Genomic DNA, 15,116 nt, shown 5'->3' on the forward strand with positions numbered 1-15,116 from the left:
AAAAGCATATTACTAAGTGAAAGAAGGTAGTCTGAAAAGGTTATATGCTGGTTATGATTTGAGTCTGACGTTCAAAGGAATTTAAATGCTGAAGGATGGTAAAGGGCACTGGCTGTTCTTCCAGAGCACCTGGGTTTGATTCCTATAACCCACATGCTGGCTCACAACCATCTATAACTCCAGTCTCAGGGCATCTGATAACTTCTTCTGGTCTCCGTGGGCACCAGGCATGCATGTGGTACACAACACACATGCAGGCAAAACACCTGTACACATAAAACAAAATAATAATTTTTAGTAAAAGTAATATAAATAATAACAGAAAGATGCTCAAATAATATCCTCCAGTTCTTCAAGTATAAAAGAAAATAAGGAGGGCCGGAGAGATGGCTCAGCCATTAAGGGCCAGATTCACAACCAAAAGTATAAGAGAAACATAAGGAAATCCTGTTTCTCTGCAAGGGAAAAATGACCACCCTTAGCATACCCACACAATGGACATCACTACACAGCCGTCAGAACCACCCAGTGCAGAACAGTGACTGCGCCAGAGCGCTGGTGGGTGCAGAGAGAGTGGAGGGACCAACTTTTGCTGGTAGGAATGCAAAATAATTCAGCTCTAGAAGACAGTCTGGGAAATCCTTTTAACACTGCATTTATTCTTGTCCTTTGGTCCAGGGATCGCACTTCTTAATATATATCCAAAGGAGTCTAGAACTTACGTTTATGAATACCTGAATATGGGTGCTCTCAGCCGCTTTATTTATAATTATCCAAAATCAGAAACAAAAAAGACGTCCCTCAATAGGCGAGCGGGACAACTGTGGTGTTTAAGACAATGGGATGTTATGTAGTGCTGAAAGAAATGAGCTGTTAAGACATGAAAAGCAATAAAGGATGCCCCTCCCCCCATATGTGCTATACCCGTGTACATGCTTTGCACGTGTGTGCATGTATGTGGAAGGCTAAGGTTTGTGGTGATATTGTGTTCCCCAAAATATTGTGCACCCTAATAAATGTATCTGGGGTCAGAGAACAGAACAGCCACTAGATTTAGAGGCCAGAAAATGGTGGCACACGCGCCTTTAATCCTATCACTTGGGAGGCAGAGATCCACCCGGATCTCTGTGAGTTTAAAGCCACACTGGAAACAGCCAGGCATGGTGACTCATGCCTTTAATCCCAGGAAGTGATGGCAGAAAGCAGAAAGGTATATAAGGACCAGGAACTAGAGCTGGTTAAGCTTTCAGGCTTTCGAGAAGCAGTTCAGCTGAGATCCATTTGGATAAGGATTCAGAGGCTTCCAGTCTGAGGAAACAGGATCAGCTGAAGTATTGGTAAGGCGAGGTGGCTGTGGTTTGTTCTGCTTCTCTGATCTTTCAGCATTGACCCCAATACCTGGCTTTAGGTTTGATTTTATTATTAAGAACTGTTAAGATTCGTGCTACACAGGTTCACGTCAGGAATCATTCTTGGCTGCTCTTCCACCTTAGTCCCTGAGGCAGGGTCTCTCAGGCAAACCCAGATCTTGCTGACACTGCTGGTCTCATTAGCCAGCTAGCTCTGGGGATCCCATCTCCGCCTTGTAAGGCTGGAGTTACAGGCAGACTACCACACTCACCCAGCGTTTGTGTGGGCTCTGGGATCTAAACCTTTGTTCTCACTCTTATGAGTCAAACACTTTAACCACCTAGCCATCTCCCTATGTACACAACAGATGTGAAGAGGGAATCCGGAATGCACACCATTAAGGGAAAGGGGCCCGTGTGTAAGGGCTGCATACTGCGTAGCTCCAACGATGTGACATTCTGGAAGAGGCACACCAGTGGGAAGGGGGAGCAGATCCTGTATTGACAGGGGTTGGGGATGGGAGGGGAGATAGCTGGTACCCAGGAGACAGTGAAACTGCCCCACACAAGGTATGTATGATGCTATAATGGTAACCATGTCACCGTACACTTGTCCAAACCCATAAAATGTCCACCACCAAGAGTGAACCCTAATGGAAAGAAACTATGGAATTCAGCGGATCGTGAGATTATCAGGTTTATCAACTATAATAAACGGGCCGCTCTGATGCAGATGTTGATGGTGGGGAAGGCTACATGTCACGGTTAGTTTTGCCAACCTGGTACAACCTAGAATCCCCGGGAAGAGAATCTCAGCGAGAGACTGTCTAGGTCAAGTGGACCTGTAGGCACATCTGTGGGGGACTGTCATGATGGCCTGCATTGATGGGGAAAGACTCAGTGTGAAAGTGGGCGGCACCATCTCCTGCTGTTGGGCCCTGGATTGGAAGAGTATACAAAGCCAGCTGAGCACCGAGAAGGCATCATTCTGTGCTCGATGTGACTAGCTCCTGTAAGCATTTGCGGCTGTGATGTTCTTACTATGATGGACTGAAATTTGGAAGTGTGAGATAAAATAAATCCTATCTTCCCTACTTTGCTTTTTTATTTTTGTCAACAGTGAAACTAGGGTACTGTTCCCTAGTGTGAGTGGCACGTACCTGGGGCATGGCTGCATCTTCTGCTCAGTTTTTTTTTTTTTTTTTTTTTTTTTTTGCATGCCTAAAGATGGCTAAGCAGTTAAGCATCTTCTGCTCTGGCAGGGGACCTGTGTTTGGCTCCGAGTTCCTACGTTGGGTGGATCAAAACTGCCTGTAACTCCAGCTTCATGGGACCTGAACCCTCTTCTGGCTTCTGTAGGCATCTGCGATCACATGCACACACCCAACACATACATACAACTTGAAATAAAATAAGTCTTAAAAAAAAAAAAAAACCTTCTGAAATAGAAAGTCAATTAGAAACAAGCAAGCATTGTTTCTTTGCCCCTCTAAATTCAGGTGCGGAGCACACACACTCTCTTCCCAAGCTTTTGCCTCTCCTGTCACATTGTTGCTTCCCAAATACTGTCCTCAAAAATAGCTTCCTCACAATGTTTATGTTTAAAAATGTATGTATGTGAGTGTTTGTGTGTATGGGTACACATGGAGACCAGACGATAACCTTGAATGTCGTTCCTCAAGATACTGTCTATCTTGTTTTTTGAGATAGGGTTGCTCAATTTTACATGGAACTTGCTAATTTGGTTAGGATGGCTCCCCCACCCCATCCCCTGCTTCTGTGTCTGTGTGTCTGTGTGTGGGCAAGAGGCTAACCTTGGGTATAATTCTTCAGGAGCTGTCCATCTTGTTTTTTTTGGGGGGGGGGGAAGAGTCTCTCACTGACCTAGAATCCACTATTCAACTGGGCTGGCCAGCCAGCGAGCCTGGCTTTTTTATTTGGGTTCTGGAGATGGAACTAGGGCCTCAGTCTTCTTTCTTATGTATAGCTCTTCCGAGTCTTTGATCCTGAGTGCCTAATTAACTCATACGTAGATTTAAGGATAGCACACGTATATATCTTGGTTGTCTTTTCATTTATGATCATACCAAGGGCATCACTTTTGTATTGTTTCCTAATTGTGAAGGATTCCCCAATGGCTTCTCTTACCGCTGTGTCGGCATGGCTGACCCTTTCCCACTGAGGAACATTTTCTGTTGTTTCATACTTTTCTGTCATATTTGGAAACACCAGAAGCCCAACGAAGCAGAATCTTCCATTCCCAGGGGCTGACTGTAATAGAATTTGACTTCTGCTCATTTCTTCCCTCAAGGAGTGTTGGAAGGAAAGGCTTTGACAGGCCCGGGATGGGGCTCAATTGGTAGAGTACTTACCGAGTACGAATGAAGCTCTGGATTCTGTGCACAGCACCCCATAGATGGGGCACCATGGTGCATGCTTGTAGTCCCAGCATTCAGGAGGTGGAGACAGGAGGATCAGAAGTTCAAGGTCATCCTCAGCTACATAGTGAGTTTTAGGTCAAGGGATATATGAGACTTAGGAGAGAGGGAGTGAGGGAGAGGGGGAGGAGGAGGAAGAAAATAATTACTTTGAGAGAATAGTAGACAATTGTAAATTAGGAAAGAGACCACAAAGCAAAAATATATTTCAGGAGAATGCTGATTTAGGAACCCAGGCTATTTAGATTTTGTTTGAGGGGCTCATAAATGGGGCATAAGTTTATAATGAATTTGCATGTTTGTGTGCATATATGTATATGCATATAAGTGTGGTGTGTGTGTATATGTGTGTGCATGTAAATGTGGTGTGTGTGTATGTGTGTGCATGTAAGTGTGGTGTGTGTGTGTGTGCATGTAAGTGTGGTGTGTGTGTGTGTGCATGTAAGTGTGGTGTGTGTGTGTGTGCATGTAAGTGTGGTGTGTGTGTGTATGTGTGTGCACATGGAGATCAAAGGTCAACCTTGAATACCTTGCTCAATTGCTTTCCATATTATTTTTTAAAAACAGTGTCTCTCACTGGCCTGGCGCTCACAGCCTCCTTTAGTCAGGCTGGCTGGCCAGATGCCCTTGTTTGAGTTTCTCAGGCCCGGGAATCATCGGTGTGCCTGCAGTGCCTGGCTCTTCCATGCATCCCACGGATCCAACGCTGGTCCTATGTGGATAATTTCAACATAATGGTTTCCATTCCCAGTGTTCAGTGCTTGTGAGGGCTGGTTATTTTGCTATCTGTGAGACTGTTGCCAGTGACCAGCTCCTGGGCCAGGAAGGAGTCCAGAATGGAGAACCAGATGTAGCCAGGCAACATCCAGGGGAGGTCCAGGGGGCGAGACGGGCCATTGTGAAGGCTGCCTGAGCCTTTTCTTTTCAGGCCTCAGTTTCTCCATTTGTACAAGGACTTGGGGGAGAGCCTACATGAGTACTTCCCATTCCCCTGGGGAATCCCGTTGTCTCTGAGACCCTGCCCCAGCCACCTTTGGAGTGTTCCTCTGACTACTGTGAGCATTCCATAGGTCTCACACCCTGGCTCCTGTCCATGTTTTGGACACAGCTGGCCCCCAGGAGCACTCATCTCTGTTCAACTTCTGCCCACAAATCCTGAGACACTTCCAGGGTAGCAGAGTGCCCCAGAACTTTTCACAGTCCCTGGTATGGCTTTGGGCAGAGGATGTGGATACCAGCGTACCTCACAAATATACACAGTTGGCGCTCCCTATTTGCAGTTCTGAATCCTAGGACTGATAATGTTCAGGGGAAAATTTTATCTGCGCTGAGTATCTGCACTGAATTCTTTTTCCTTGTCCTTATTCCCTGAACAAAACAGTATAACAGCTATTTATGCAATATTTGCATGCATTAGACATTATGAATCATCAGAAATGGTTTAAAGTATGTGGAGGAATAGGTGTCAGTTCTATGTAAATACTCTGCCATGTGTGCATGTCTGCATGAGTGTGTGTGTGTGTGTGTGTGTGTGTGTGTGTGCTGTCCACACGAGGCCAGAATACAATTTGAGCTGTCGTTTTTGACACAGGATCTGATTGGCCTGTAGCTCCCCAATTACAGTAGGCTGGCTGGCCAGCACGTGTCAGGTAACTGCCTGTTTCTCTTTCCCTGGGAGTCTTTGCATTAAAAGACCTGAGTATCCGGAGAATTTTGGTATTCGTCAAAGTCGAAGCACAGCCCCTCCCCCACTAGTGACTACGTAGTATGTGTCATTGGACAGCCTTATCTTCACGAATAGTGAATGACCCTTAATCATTTCCCTATTACAGGATTAGGCAATCCCCCTCCTCCCCGCCCCCATACATTGGTGGCAAGCCCGGATGCAGTTAGCCTCTTTGGTGTTTCTTTTGTAAAACGGTAATTAATTGGAGCCTCTTCCTCATAGGACTGTTGGAGACTGGGTGAAATAATGCTTACCAAATCGCTCAACACCATGCCAGGCACACATTAAACGTGCAGCTAAGGTTAGGTGCTCGTTAGGATGATAGTTAAAGGCAAACTGGAAAAACCAAGTGCTTAGTTGGCATGGAACTAGGCAAAGAGAAAGGGACAGAGGAACCTGCCCTAGGGTGCAGGTGGAGGCGGACGCCCGGCTGCCTGAGGGAGGGGAATCCCTGGAAGGGCATTTTCCCAGCCCCCGGCGACTCAGGGATTCCAGGGACACGCAGGCATCTATCGCGCCCCCCCTCACTCCCCCCCCATTATCTTTGATTTTAGAAAGCACCAACTCCTTCACCTGGTTCTAGGGTTGCAGGAGGTATCTGCTTGGGAGGAGGATTTAAGCCTCAGGATTGCGGTGGCGCGGAACCGGGAACAGCGTAGGTAGTTCCCACCCCCAGACGAAATCGCCAGCACGTCCGGGGAGTCCCTGCCCCGCAACCCCCCCCCCCACTACCCCCCTTCCCCTTTCCCAGCGCCCGCCCTCGAGGCTCCCTCCTCCTGGGTGGTGAGGATCCGAATCCCAGATTGGCCCTTTAAAAGGCAGTGTCGTGTCCGGAGGGGGCGGGCTGGGGGCGCTGACCCGCCCGCGGCTAGTCCCTTCTCCCCGCCCCCTCCCTCCCCCCGTGGGTCCCTCCCTCTCTGGATCCCCGCGTCGCTTGCTCGCTCGCTCGCTCGCTCGCTCTCCCCGCGCACGCTCCGTCTCCGTCAGTCCCCGGAGCTGTTCTAGTGCGCGGCGTGGAGCCAGAGCCCAGGCTGGTGGAGCGGCCGGGGCTGGAGGCTGCGAGTGCGGCGCGCACCGCCTCCCCGCGCCATTATCCGCGCTCGCTACGGGCGAGGCCGGCGCCGCGATGGCAGAGATGGGGAGCAAAGGGGTGACGGCGGGGAAGATCGCCAGCAACGTACAGAAGAAGCTGACCCGAGCGCAGGAGAAGGTGAGCGACCGGTAAACCTGCCACACCTCTCACCCCTACCCCTGGGATCGAGCTGGTCACTTCCGGATGATCGTGGCCGAGGAGTCCCCGGGCTTGATCTCCCTGCAGTTAGGGTGTCCCCTCCTCCCCTACTCGGGCTCTGGTAGAGGAGAGCGCAGCTGTCCACCTTGTCGTCGTCCCCCCCCCTTCCCCCACCGTTTTGTACCTTCGCGGCTCCTCTGCAGAGAAGTGGAGGCCCACGCTCCGGTTCGCTTCTCGGACGCGGGGTCCACTCTTACCCTAGCCTGGAGTCCAAGGGTCGGGAGGCTGGGAGGTGACCCCCAGCTCTCTAGACCCACGCGGGCAATCCAGGCGGGGCTTGCGTGGGGGGAGGGAGCCTGTCTCGCTGCCCCTAGGGCTGTACACGTCCCAGACTTCCAAGGCTATACTTTTCCAGCTGGCTAGTGCAGGCGCCCACTGCCCTCTCCTTCCTATGGCCTCTCGACGTTAATCCCTGAAGGAAGGATTGCTTTTCTCCTTCCAAGAGGTGCCTGCGGCCTAGAAGGTCCCGCCCAGACCCGCCGGGTTGCAGAGGGTTCTGTACCCCTACCCCCCGCAGGGCTTTGGCGGTTCCAGCCGCTGGAGAGAGAGATGGTGGGAGCTCCTGGCTATACCGGTGGCCCAGAAGAGGGGTGTGGAGGGCGCCACAGGGAACCCCATCCCTGTTGTCTGAGAGTACTCTGGGGGTTTTTGCAGGAGATGGGATCAGGGCTTCCTGGGACACCCTGACTGTGCAGGAAATGCGGGGGTTGGGGGCGGGGGTCCTTCGCTGGCCTGCCTTTTACCCCTCGCTGTCCCTGGCTCATTGAATTGGATCACGCCAGCTGCTGACGCCACTTCCCCTGCCAATTCCGACTCTTGAAATCTGAGATTGTACAATCTGTGTTTCTGCTAGGGATAGCCCCCCATGGCTCGAGCTGGGCCGGGGCCTGATGGGGACAGGGACAGGCTTGCCTTCCTCTGCCAGTCTTGGGGCTGTTTATAAACAATGACTTTTGCAGCTGAGAGCTAGCTATGCGCTCCCCAAGGATGCAGCCACGTGATGTGATGGGGGGGGGAGTAGAGTTTCCTTAGAGCCCTACTCCTCCTCATCCTTGTGGTTACTAGCTAAGGAGGGGGTGACTGTGAGTATGGGAAGGCTCTTGCTAATCTCCAGATCTGGCCAGAGCTCCTTACCCCATTCAGGAGGAAAAGGAAGAGAGAGGGATTAGAGTCGTAACCCCCACACCTCCGCCTGCCCCAATAGTCTGCTGGTGGCTGAGGAGACCAGTTACCCAGCTGGAGCAGTAGGCAGACACAGCTACCCTAGCTCCCAGTGACCTAGTAATTCATTTAAGATCCCTGGAGCCTGTTTCCCACTCCTAAAGGAAATGAATGGAAACATCGGGAGTAAACTGAGACAAGTTCCCTGCCCCCACTCCGTGAAGATCAACTTCATACGCCTCTTCACTGTAGCCGGTGTGCACCTCTGTCCAGATGCTGTTTTGCTAGCAGTAGCCTCCTTGAGGCAACCCCAGGCGCCATACGTGTAGGCTGTGTCCCTTTCTTGTAGATGGTCCTGTATTGCTGGGCCATCTCTCTTTCCAGTGCCCCCACAAAGAGGTTCTGGGCAGTTGGCTGACAGCTGGTTGGCTATGGACCACGGCTTTAGCCAGCAGCTGGCCTTGTCTGAGCCTGGGCTTCATGGGTCTGCACTTGCCTCCTGCCACGGCTGCTCTGTGTCCCATGGGCATTAGTTAGGGACCATTTGCCCAGGGGAAGCCAAGACAGTCTGACAGGTATCCTGAGACAGTAGCCTGTTTCCCATCCTCTCCCTGCTTGGCCCTACAGACCCGGCTTCCAGGAAGCCCTGTGTCCTACCTAGGTCCTCTTCTGCTTATCATCCTGCCACTTGGAATCCTCATTTGTCACAGCCTGGGTGTACTGATTGGACTGCCTCCCCAATATCTTCTGGTGGTGGTCCATGCCCGATTCAATACCCATTGCTAATAGGATCTCAAGTCCCACACTGTCCAACAAACAGTCCTGCCTGACACTGGGCCTACCTTTCTTCAAATAAACCAGCCGCCCCAGGGCAGTTTTTATTTTTTATTGTCACAGAAGGGTATTTTCTGAGCAAGGATGGAAGCAGGTGGAAAGCACAGGGAAAGTTGGGCAGATAGCTCAGTTGGAAAAGTATTTGCTGGACAAACAGGATCTGAGTTTGATCCCCCAGGACCCATGTGTAAAACTGGGAGCAGGAGCGTTGTGAGTTTGAAATTCCGGCACTGGGGAGGGAGAGACAGGAGGATCTCGGGGACTTGCCAGTCAGCCAGTTTGTCTATATCAGCAAGCTCCAGGTTCAGTGAGAGATCCTTTCTCAAATAATAAGGTAGAGAAGCTGAGGAAGAGACCTGATGTTAAGCTCTGGCCTTTACATGCATGTGCATACACACAGAAAAAAAAAAAAAAAAGAAAGCCTCCAGTGTATTTGCGTAAGAAGAAGACCCTATGGCTTCCCATTTGGTCTTCCCAACTTCTCCCTCCTAACAGCCATGGGGATTGAGTGACAGCAAAGTGCAGTGTGCCCTCTGGTGTTGTGGGGCCCTGGGAGGGGTCACAGGACCAGCTCTTCTCTGTGGCCCCTAATGAGTCTTAGGTTGCTATGACTGCCCTGGACACACCAGAGCTGTGCTTGTGACCCTTGTGTGTCTCTCAAGCTCTGGTGGGTGGTGAGTGGGTGTTTAGGACTGAATGTCGGGACTTGGGTGCTTGATCTTGGAGCCCTGGCTGGCCCAGACCTGGGAGCGAGCAGTTGTCTTTTTTTTTTTCCCTGCCCGCACACATGCCAGGTGCCTTGTTCTAGACTGAGTCCCCGAGAGCCGCCTCAGGCAGGAAGCGTATGGCTCAGGCCTCCATGGGGCTTACTCCTGGACTGTTGCTGTGTGCCTGCGATGAGCCTGTGTGCCTGGAGACCAGGCCCGTGGGCTTCATGAGGTCATCTTCCCATTGCATTTGGCTTAGCTGACCCTCTATAAATGACTGTGTCCATTTTTGGGCCTCAGGAGGGTGGCTGGGCAAAGCCAATTTAGGGTGGAGGCTGGGTCAGATGACAAGAGGATTAGAGGCTGGCGAGCTGGGCCCCTTGGGGGATGGGGTGGTTGGGGAGAAGGACAGCTGGGGTTTGGGGGGGGGGTATGGAATCTTGCCTGCCCAAGTCCACGGCCTAGGAGTCCTCAGGGAAGAGTGTGTGAGGGAGGCTGGGCCTTGTTCTCACAGGACTGAGCCAGTGCTTGAGTACAGGGGAAGGTCCTGGGTGTGGCGGGAATATGCACAAAGGGGGAATGTTTCCTTGATGGCTGTGGCCGTCCCTGACGCCAGTGGGAGTGGGGAGCCTGGGGTTGTTGGTGTGCAGCCCGTCTCTGGCATGTGAAACAGATGCTCAGCAAAGGAAGGGGCAGCCGTGGTTATTTATAGGACCGGGCCACGTGGTGGTAAACTGCGCCATGGTGCTGTCATGGCACCTTGATACAGGGCGGTGAACTGCACTGGGTTCCTGTGCGTGGCCAAGGTCTTCCCTGGTGGCCGGTGCATCAGCTTCCGTAGTAGGAGCTGGGTTTGAGCATCAAGCTTCTGGTGGTGACCTAAAGAGTTGCTAGGCTACCTTTAGGAGAAGCAGGTGCAAGGGTCCCCTTTAACAGAACGTTCTTTTGCTGCCTAGTCCCGAGTCCCTGCTAGAATCACATAGCCCCTGCTTCTGAGGTCATCCGGGCCACTGATTTCACTTACACAGGCTTTCCCCAGCCTGAGGACCCAGCCTAAAGTTGCTGCCTTCCATGCAAGGCATAGTCTACATCCCCTTTCTATCTCCGTGCTCCCCTGTGCCCCGGAGAGTCTAAGGCCTGTTCTCAGTCTCCTCTCCCGTGCCGGATCACCTCCTTTCTTCTTTAACTCTCTGCACTGGGCCTCTCTCCTTGAGCTTGGACAGGTTCTGCTGAACCTTCCAGCGGAGATCAGATTTCCTGAAAAGTCTTTATGTGGAACGGTGTATCTTCCCTGCAAGAGCCTGCCTTCCGTATGGGGTGTTGGGTCCTTGGGGATGGGGGTCACAGGGGATGCTCTGGAGACACTGGTCTCAGGAAGGGGTGGGAGAGCTGTAAGCATGTCCTTGGGCTCTTCCTGAGCCCCCTCAGGCCTGGTGGCCTCAGTAATGTACTGGCTGTGGCAGGTGGAAGCCAGGCAATTGGTACCGTACTGGGGGGAGGGGTGGAAGAGGGAGAACCTGCTGGGATGCCTAGGGTACAGGTATGGGCCAAGGTGTGAAGGGCTGGTGAGGATGGTGAGAATTTCAGCTCCATGCACTAGAGGGGTGGCTGGATGACTCAGGCCAGATTTCATTAAGTGTTGCATGCTGGGGTAAAAAAAAAATCTGTGTACCCCAGGGGTTCTCACAGCCGCTGAGGCAGAACCACTTCCTACCACTTCCTCACAGATCATCTTTTGAGGTTCCTCCATCTCCTTCCTTCTCTGGCTTCTGCCTGGGTGGCCTTGGCTGAGTTCTTTCCAAGTTGTGAGGCTGGGACAACGCTGAGAATGTTTCAGCCCTGCTGTGTCTTCCATCCTGCACATCAGCATGGGTCACTACCCCTGACTGGCTGTAGTCAGGTGGCAGGTCCTTCTGGAGACCCCCACCACCACCATCCCCCTCCAGCCCCATGGATAAACTGGAGATAATGATAGCTCCTTTTCACAGGCATGTTGTGAAGAACAGAAAGCATTTAACAGACGCCTGTCACATAGCATGTGCTCACTAAATATCGGCTGGGTAGGTAGACTGGTAACACCGAACCTCCCTGGGAGCCCTCCACAAGGCCCACTACTCAAATCGCTCCCTGGGAGTGTCCATTACAGGCCTTTGTAGACAGCTAATCCCTGCTGAGCCCTTAGCCTGTCAGGGCTTAGGATAACAGCCTCTGTGTGTGTGTGTGTGTGTGTGTGTGTGTGTGTGTGTGTGTGTGTGTGTGTGTGTCACACATGCACTGTATACTGTGTGAATGTTTATGTGTGTGGTGCACATGCATGTAAGTAGTGTGTACAGGGGCAGTCTTGCAGGCAGAAGGCTTGGACTTAAGAATCAGAATGATTTAGAGTTAACTCCCGTTCCTACAGATAAACTCTAACCTGGGCCTCCTTAACTAGTCTTTTGTTTCTTGACACTGGTGGTGTATTTATTCTTTTACACAACAATGTAGCACACACTGTGTACTAAACATGGAGGAAGCGGGGATCAAAGCCGTGCCCTGTGGAGCTGATGTCCTAGCTGGAGACGTGGTCATCTCACAGCGGCCACAAGCAGGAGCGTGTTCCATGTGTGGAGACCAATGCCCGTGCTTAGGTTTTAAATGGATGTGACTACAGATGTGGCTGGCCGCCTTGGTGGGGGAAGGCTAGGGGAAGAGTCTGGTCTCCAGGTGAGGGGCCACCTCTTGCAGTGGGGGACTTCCTGTTGGATGTCTGGTATGTTGCGTTTTCCTCTTTGGCATGCTTCCACTGGGTCTGAAAAATGCAAAGAAAAGCATGCTAATCCTAACATTTTACACCATAGAGGGGCAGGCCAGGGCAGATGCGCAGCTTGAGGTGGGTGTTTGTGCAGGGCCAGGCGATTAGGGGTGCCCGTTCAGAGTACACTTCGGGGAGCTTGGGAGAGGCACTAATTGGATGCTACCAAAGATGTCGAAGGTGGCCTGGACTGGAGGGGTCCGCTGGTGAGATCCCATCTAAGCAATGGTCCTGGGGAAGGCCACAGGTCTAGTCAACTGGGGCTGAGTCATCTCTCCACACCCACACGGTGTTCCTGTCCTTGGGCAGATCCTGCCAATCTGTCTGACCTCAGTCTTCCCTTCTGAAAAAGAGGTAATGATACCTGCTCCCTGGGCGCTTGGGAAGTTGAAGTGGAAATTTGCGTAGGTGCTGCTAGGTCAGGGGAGGCCCGAGACCACCGGTAGTTCTAATTTAACCTCTCACTGCGCTAGTGCCGTAGGAGATTCCATGAGGGGGCGCCTGGCACCCAGGCTTCTAAAGCCCCCTGTGAGAGGCCGCCACCTCTAAACAAGGCTGCTGGATTCTGCACATGCTATTAAGGAGCAGGGGTCAGGGTTGGGGAGTGGAGAGAAAGCCTGCTGTTCCTGCCCGAGGGAAGTGTCATCGAATATCAAGTTAATAGTAAGAGCTGTGGGTTACAGCTTACCTCTATACCTTACCGTCATTGCACAGTCTTGTGACTGTCACCCAGCGAAGAAACTAAGGGGCTGGTAAGGTGGCTTGGGGGATAAAAAGACACTTGTCATCAGCCTGACCACCAGAGTTCTGTCCCCGATCCCTGGGGATCCCATGTGGTGGAAGAGAGAGGACTTCCACATGTATGCTATGGTACTTATGCATAAATACACATGTTGATATACATGAGTGAATAAATAAACAAACAAATAATAAAATTTATTTAAAAAAAGAAAGGAACTGAAGCCTGGTCCAGTGGTTGACACTGCAGACTCTCTGGACCAACCAGACTTACGGGTTCCCACTTCTCCTGCAGTCAGAAGGTGGGAAGATGTATACAGGTGAGGAGGACTTTGGCCCCTGAGACACTTGACCCTTAAATAAGATGCACCCCTAATCCCACTTGAGGTGGAGGTTTATACTGTGTGTGGTAGACTAGGTGATGGGAGGCCTGGGTTTCCAGGGCAAGACTGAAAGTGACAGTTCCACATCTCACAGCTGGGGACAGACCAGACCGAGTACGTGCGTGAGTGGGTGTGTGTGAGTGTGAGAGTGTGTGTGAGTGAGAGTGTGATTGTGTGTGTGTGTGTGTGTGTGTGAGTGTGTGTGTGTGAGAGTGTGATTGTGTGTGAGTGAGTGTGTGAGTGAGTGAGTGCGCTCTCCTGTGTATATCCACATGGAGACCAGAGAACCTTATTTTTTGGAACAAGATGTCTCCTTGAACCTGGAGCTTGCTGTCAGTGAGACCCCTGGATCTGCCTCCTCCAGTGCTGGAGTTTCAGGTGCGCACGCACTGCTGTGCCTGGGTTTTACGCGGGAGCTTGGGATCTGAACTCTGGTCCTTATGTTTACATTTACCCACTGGGTCATTTCCCCCGGTTCAGGAACACCTTTTATTCTGAATTACATACTGTATACTTTAGCTCCCATCTTTGCTACAAAGTCCCGTTTATAAGATGACAGGGATACTAGGTGTTTGAAACTGTTCCCCGGAAAGATCGCTGCTGTTGACCTCACACAAGTTAGGAAATCTTTTTTCCTCAGTGTGCTGCCCTCCCTGTCTCTGCCCTCAATGGCAGGGTACTGCCTCCTGCCTCCTCGGTGGTGTCCAGGCTGCCAGCTCAGCACACAGCAGGTATTCTCAGCATGAAATCAGCCCTCAAGTGCCTTAGAAAATTGGTTTCAGGGTACCCACCTTGCAGATGTCCAAATCCTTCAGAGGTCAAGCCTGTGACGTAAATTAATGCAGTATTGGCATAGAAACTATACACATCTTCCTGTATGCTGCTACCTGTCTCCCGATGGTTTATAATGCTCAATTTGGTGTGAGCACATGGCACATCATATATTGCTCAGGACACAACATCAAAAAACAAAACAAAACAAAACAAAAAAAAAAACCCATCCCGTCTGTGTGTGTTCAGACATCATTTTGTCTTTTGAAATGTTTTTGGTACTCCGTTTGTTGAATCTGTGGCTGTAGAATTGGAGGACCAGTGTGCTTACTGCAGAGGGATGCATGACTTCTGACCTCAGGAGACAGTTCTGCTGGCGGACAGGCCTGGAGGCTGAGGGATGGAGAGGAGGAGGTGGAGAGGAGGGATGCTTACTGCAGGACCGGGGCTAGGGTTAGACAGGAGGAGGCTGGTCCCACCCTGCTCTGCCACGTTGGGGTATTCCAGGCCTCCCTTCCTCCATGGTCAGATGGATGAGTAAATAGCTCAGGCATGTGGTGGAGTAAAAGCGGCTGCAGATTGGCTGCCTGGTGAGACTGTTCTTGTGGCGAGTCAGGGGTGTGTGTGTGTGTGTGTGTGTGTGTGTGTGTGTGTGATGAGTGGGGGGCTGCCTGCTTTGAGGTCAGGTGACAAATGGGACCTTGGCCCTCAGCAGACCAGTGCTCTGTATGAGCAGAAGTACCGGGTTGTATGGATCAAGGGGTGGGGGGCAGTGTGGTTGCTAGGCCTGAGGCCTCACAGCTGCCGCGGAGTCTCCACCCTTAGACGTGGTCCTTATGCTTTTCTTCTTCTTCTTCCAGGCCCCGCACTTCTGCCCCAGATCCCAAGTGTCACAGCAGATGGATTGGGGTCACATCATGGGAC

At 51.4% G+C, this 15,116-nt stretch overlaps 1 protein-coding gene and 1 long non-coding RNA gene across 19 annotated transcripts in view; one reads left to right on the forward strand and one right to left on the reverse strand.

Annotated features, from left to right (window-relative positions):
- Window positions 1-36: 36 nt before the first annotated feature.
- LOC121824075 (uncharacterized) lies at window positions 37-6,215 on the reverse strand. Of its 2 annotated transcripts, XR_013046015.1 has the most exons (3): window positions 3,722-6,215; window positions 1,784-3,620; window positions 37-266 (listed from the first exon to the last, which is right to left on the reverse strand). It is a non-coding gene; the product is annotated as an uncharacterized LOC121824075 (long non-coding RNA). The 2 variants fall into 2 exon arrangements; XR_013046014.1 differs by having other exon boundaries at window positions 37-3,620.
- Window positions 6,216-6,359: 144 nt separating this feature from the next.
- Bin1 (bridging integrator 1) overlaps window positions 6,360-15,116 on the forward strand; it is a 60,631-nt gene continuing 51,874 nt past the window's right edge. For 4 of the 17 annotated variants that reach the window (XM_015996648.3, XM_042264247.2, XM_042264244.2 and 1 more), the window contains exon 1: window positions 6,436-6,723. In XM_015996648.3, coding sequence (XP_015852134.1) covers window positions 6,640-6,723 — 84 coding nt within the window. In that variant the 5' untranslated portion in view covers window positions 6,436-6,639. Of the gene's footprint in view, window positions 6,724-15,116 lie in introns of all 17 variants that reach the window. The other 13 variants (XM_015996649.3, XM_006977933.4, XM_006977935.4 and 10 more) reach the window with 8 other exon arrangements.

The sequence above is a fragment of the Peromyscus maniculatus genome, chromosome 19 (genome assembly GCF_049852395.1).
Source record: "Peromyscus maniculatus bairdii isolate BWxNUB_F1_BW_parent chromosome 19, HU_Pman_BW_mat_3.1, whole genome shotgun sequence".
Lineage (NCBI taxonomy): Eukaryota > Metazoa > Chordata > Mammalia > Rodentia > Cricetidae > Peromyscus > Peromyscus maniculatus.